The sequence below is a fragment of the Rhinatrema bivittatum genome, chromosome 16 (genome assembly GCF_901001135.1).
Source record: "Rhinatrema bivittatum chromosome 16, aRhiBiv1.1, whole genome shotgun sequence".
NCBI classification, from domain to species: domain Eukaryota; kingdom Metazoa; phylum Chordata; class Amphibia; order Gymnophiona; family Rhinatrematidae; genus Rhinatrema; species Rhinatrema bivittatum.
In genome coordinates, this window is record NC_042630.1 from 10705286 (window position 1) to 10711009 (window position 5724).

Genomic DNA, 5724 nt, shown 5'->3' on the forward strand with positions numbered 1-5724 from the left:
GGATGCATTTTGGCTGTAAGAATTCGGGCTTTTCCCATGGTTATTTTAAGCAAATTTGCATTTACCTACATGGTTACATGGTTTTCTTGAAGGCTTGTGTATTTTTTATGGCACTGCTTGGCAAGAAAAGGTGAGAAAGATGTCCCAAGAGAAGGGTGGAGGGCCAGGTGGTTGAGGGTTAACTTACAGCCAAGATGCCCTGAGGTCCGGACTCATCTCCCCCTCTGCTAAGCTGTGGTGGGTCAGCCAACTGGGTGGGAAACAAATCCTATGCTAATTGTCTTTAACCAAAATTTATTTTCTATTTAAAGGGAAAATGAATCCATGATTGCCTTCTGGAAAACTTGCATTCACCTGTACTGCAAACTTCTCTCAGCGCTGCCTCCCACACCTGTCTGATAAGATGTAACATCACTCCTTGACATTCGGTGTTTGGCAGGGTCCAGCTTGCCTGCGTTTATAGGAAAGGTCAGTAAAATTCCCCTTCCTCATCTGAACAATGATCTTTCTGCACGTGAAAATCAAGATGTTGCTTTAACATTTTCAATCGGGAAGTGTGAGACTGAAGTAGCTCGCCCTGGTAGGGAGCTGGAGGATAGGGTCAAAGGCATCTAGCACAGCTGGCTTTAAAATGGGGTTTGGATACATGCCTGGAAGAAAAGTCCTTGAACGATTATTAGCCAGGTGGACATGGGGAAAAAGTCACCGCTTATCCCTGAGAGTGTGGTGACGGACTGGCCATTGTCGTAGACAGGATGCTGGGCTGGATGGACCCTTGGCCTCACCCAGCATGGCATGTTTTAAGCTCTTATGCTCAATTGGCAGGTTATAAAGTGCATTGGCAGTGTGATTTACTGGACAGCAGAGGAATTCAGTTTGTGATAAGAGAGGTTTGCTGTCAGAGGGACACTTGCATTTCTAAGAATATGAGAACTTAAGAAGGTGTCATACAGGGTCAGACCGAGGGTCCATCAAACCCAGCTTCCTTTTTCCAACAGTGGCTAATTCAGGTTACAAGATTGTTATGTGATTTATGTATTTATGCACAGTACAATGCACTTGGTTTATACGGTATAAAAAGAAGTTTAAAAAATAAATACCTGACAAGTACCCAAACATGAAATAGCTCCAATGCTACCGATGCCAGTAAGGAGTAGTGGCTATTTCCTAAGTCAACATGATTAATAGCAGCTTATGGATTTCTCCTCCAGGAACTTATCCAAACCTTTTTTAAACCCAGCTGCACTAACTACACTAACCACATCCTCTGGCAATGAATTCCAGAACTTAATTGTTATTGAGTGAAAAATAATTCTCTCCAAGTTGTTTTAAATGTGCTATTTGCTAACTTGATGGAGTGCTCCCTAGTCCTTGTATTATATGCAAAAATAAATAACTAATTCATATTTACCCATTCAAGTCCTTTCCTGATTTTATAGACCTCTATCATATCCCCCCTCGGCTGTCTCTTCTCCAAGCTGAACAGCCCTAACCTCTTTAGTCTTTCCTCATAGGGGAGCTGTTCCATCCCCTTTATCATTTTGGTTGCCCTTCTCTGTTCCTTCTCCATCACAACTATATCTTTTTTGAGATGTGGTGACCAGAATTGTACACAGTATTCAAGGTGTGGTCTCACCATGGAGCGATACAGAGGCATTATGACATTTTCCGTTTTATTAACCATTCCCTTCCTAATAATTCCTAACATTCTGTTTGCTTTTTTAACTGCTGCAGCACACTGAGCCGACGATTCCAATGTGTTATCCACTATTGGAGACCACTGTCATTCCTTGTGACCTTGGGCCAGTCATTTTACCCTCCTTTACCTTAGGTACAAAATTAGATTATAAACCCTCTGGGAATAGAGAAATACCTGTAGTCCCTGAATGTAATCTGTTTTGAAATGCTGAAAAAAAAGTGGAATATAAAAATATAAATAAACTGTGATGCCTAGATCTCTTTCTTGGGTTGTAGCACCTAATATGGAACCTAACATTGTGTAACTACAGCAAGGGTTATTTTTCCCTATATGCATCACCTTGCACTTGTCCACATAAAATTTCAAAGATGGTGAGGTTGGCATGGTTGGGGTTATGAAGGTATCAGTTTTTGATGGATGGTAAGAAATACTAAGATATGGGGAGAGGTTCAGTGTTTGTATGTGTGCATGATGGTGGAGGTGGGGAGAGTTCTTAGAGATCATGTTTGTGGTAGTGGTGGTGCGGGCTATGTGTGTATCACTAAATGACTGTGTTGCTAATGGTCTGTGATGTCTTTTGCTCCACCCAGGTAACACTGGCAGAAGGGGGGAGGACAGTTTTTCTATAAAACACAAACTTTGCTTAGTTGCATTAACTTTTCTCTGAAACTAAACACTAGAGGCAGATTTTATTTAAATAGCCATCAAAAAAAAACAAAAAAACCCAGCAAGACGAGTGAAGATCATCTTTAATGATTCTTGCCTTCTTCTTATTTCTTAACAGTCTCACCCCTTCTGCAGAACCAGCCACAAAGACAACAAATGGGGAACCACAGTACTCAAACCATTTTCCACCTCCTGGGTTTCTCCATCGCCCCTGAGCTTCAAGCTCTCTTATTCTTCATCTTCATCTCCATCTACATTCTGACAGTGTCGGCCAACATCACCATCATAATGCTGGTGAGAGTAGATCACCGCTTGCATGCCCCCATGTACCTCTTTCTTGGTCATCTCTCCTTCCTTGAAATCTGGTACACTTCTACCATTGTCCCTAAACTACTCGCTAACCTGATGCAGAATAAAATCATTTCATTGTCTGGGTGCCTGGCGCAAATCTATTTCTACTTCTCTCTGGGCTCCACAGAGTTTTTTCTCCTAGGGGTCATGGCTGTTGACCGCTACTTAGCCATCTGCAACCCACTGCGCTACACCACTATTATGAATGGAAGGGTGTGCCTTCAGGCCACTACAGCTTGCTGGTCAGTGGCCTTTGTGGCTGTCTTCTTCCTGGTGATCTTGATCTCCCAGCTGCCCTTCTGTGGCACTGATGTCAACCACTTCTTTTGTGACATTCCTCCTCTGCTGAAGTTGTGCTGCCAGGACACTCAGGTGGTGGAAAAAGTCGTGTTCCTCTTTGCTTGCTCCATCATACTCAGCTCCTTCCTGGTCACCATCATTTCTTATTTCTTCATTGTCTCCACCATCTTGAAAATCCCTTCCAACAAAGGAAGGCGTAAAGCCTTTTCCACTTGTGCCTCCCATTTTACAGTGGTGGTTATATTGTATGGGACGGTCATATTTATCTATGTAAGGCCAAGTGTGGCTTCTCCTTTGAACATCAACAAAGTTCTTGGGCTATTCAACACAGTGGTGACACCATTGTTGAATCCCATCATCTACTGTTTGAGGAACAAAGAGGTGAAGGAGGCCGTGAGGAAGGTGCTGAAGAAACTTGCGGCTTTGGCTAGGAATGGGGCAATCCACCCCATAATGTGAGGCCACTGGTAGAAAAACAGGGTGGGTAAATGTTGGACTAATCCTCTGCAAGGTGCCAATCTTTCTTTTCTGCAATTCTAAGCCTTTTAAAAATCATTGATACTTTGTAAACTAACCTCATGATTGTCTTACAATGTTTAGTTTTTTAAAAAAAATTTGCATACCAGGTACAAAAGTATACACAAACATACTCAGTCTAGACAACACTATGTTGTTTTCATGACATTGGCGATGGAAGACGTGCGATTGAAGCTATTGGATGATTGCATTGATTTCGTGACTTCTATGAAGAAATCTGTAATAAAGTCAACCAGCCGTGAACATGGTTCAGAACCAAAATTAGCTTTAATGGTTAGGGGGTCCAAGACACATTTTTTGCAATGCCATGAATTTATACCAGAAATATGAACGTTTTTTTGCAGGTGCAACCACTGCCATCAAACCCATTTCATATTGGCTTTGGTAAAGGCCAAATCCAAAAAGAGCACCTGAATGTTTTATATATTAAAATCCTTGTCTTTTGTTATTGGATGCTCAAGGAAAAGCTGTCAAGTATTAACAAAACTTGTCTATTTTTATCACTTTCTGTATAAGCTGACTGTTTCCGTAATGTGTTTTTTTTAAAGGTTAAGGTCTGGAGGGGGCTTGCATGTCCAATTAGATGGTGTGTCACATGACAACTAGAGATAGGCCAAAGCTGTTAATCTCCTGGAGGTTTGTTCTTTGTTGTATTGCTGATGCTGGGATATTTAAAATGAGTAAATAAATAAACCCCCCACCTCATGGAAAAAACTCTCTGGGGTTTGGGGATAGTACAGCCTTAGAGAACTATCTCATGCCAAAACAAAAAAAAATGGATGTACCCAAGTTTAAAGACTGTATTTGAGCCAGACCGTTCGCAGAGACAGATGCAATATTTACGCGATTATCCGGATACCGGCTGGTATAATTTCTGGTGCCTCCCCGAGACCCTTTTCAGGGGATGCCAGCAGTCTTGTGCCATATTCTCCCTCCTTCCCATCAATATTTGCTGTCGTGCAAGTTGTCAGATAATATGTATCTCTGAGATGTCGCGTCTGTTATTTGTGTGCTCAAATGTTAATAAAAAAATGATTGACCTGTCAGCATCTAAAATTCCAGCTGCCTTTGAGTAACAAATGTGAAATTTTGCCGTGTTTTAAATCTGGGGTTGTCACTTAAAGGGGGGAACAGCGAGACTCATGAAGGGATATGTGTTTTCTGGAAAGCTTATGAACACCGTTAGCTTGGGATAATTCTTAACAGTAGTCCATTAAAAATAATTATAATATAGGTATAGCGGAAGTGAAACATCATAATTGTAAACCTCAAAGATTCTAAAATGCACGAGAGTGACCACTATACATTAGTATACAAATATAGCTGTAAAGGTTTTACTTTAAAAGCTATCATGATTTGTAAAAGATCTAGGGCAGTGGTTCCTAAAACTATTCTGGCTAACCCCGTCCCAGCCAGTCTGGTTTTCAGGATATCCACAAAGAATATGCATGAGATACATTTATAGGGGATGGAAGCGGTGCACGCAAATCTGTCTCATTCATATCATTGCGGATATCCTGAAAACACGACTGGCTCGTGCCTCTCCCCTTGGGACAGGTTCAGAACCCTTTGGTCTGGGGTTTGCCGAGCTCCTTTTGTGCTTGATTCAAGGGGCAAACATTAGTTTTGCTGGAAAGGAAGTTACATAACAAAGGGCTCATGCTGGGAGGTTGGGGTGGGGTGGAATGAGCCCCAGGAGTAACGTAAAGAAGAACATAAGAACATAAGAAATTGCCATACTGGGTCAGACCAAGAGTCCATCAAGCCCAGCATCCTGTTTCCAACAGTGGCCAATCCAGGCCATAAGAACCTGGCAATTACCCAAAAACTAAGTCTATTCCATGTAACCATTGCTAATGGCAGTGGCTATTCTCTAAGTGAACTTAATAGCAGGTAATGGACTTCTCCTCCAAGAACTTACCCAATCCTTTTTTAAACACAGCTACACTAACTGCACTAACCACATCCTCTGGTAACAAATTCCAGAGTTTAATTGTGCGTTGAGTGAAAAAGAACTTTCTCCGATTAGTTTTAAATGTGCCGCATGCTAACTTCATGGAATGACCCCTAATCTTTCTATTATCTGAAAGAGTAAAAAACCGATTCACTTCTTTCCTCATAGGGGGGTTTTTCCATTCCCCTTATCATTTTGGTAGCCCTTCTCTGTACCT

General features: G+C 41.7%; 1 protein-coding gene across 1 annotated transcript; it reads left to right on the plus strand.

The window, feature by feature from the left end:
• The first annotated feature begins 2521 nt into the window (after positions 1-2521).
• LOC115077216 (olfactory receptor 6M1-like) lies at positions 2522-3475 on the plus strand. The gene has a single exon (XM_029579503.1). The coding sequence runs from the start codon at positions 2522-2524 to the stop codon at positions 3473-3475; it is 954 nt and encodes a 317-aa protein (XP_029435363.1).
• The last annotated feature ends 2249 nt before the right edge of the window (positions 3476-5724 follow it).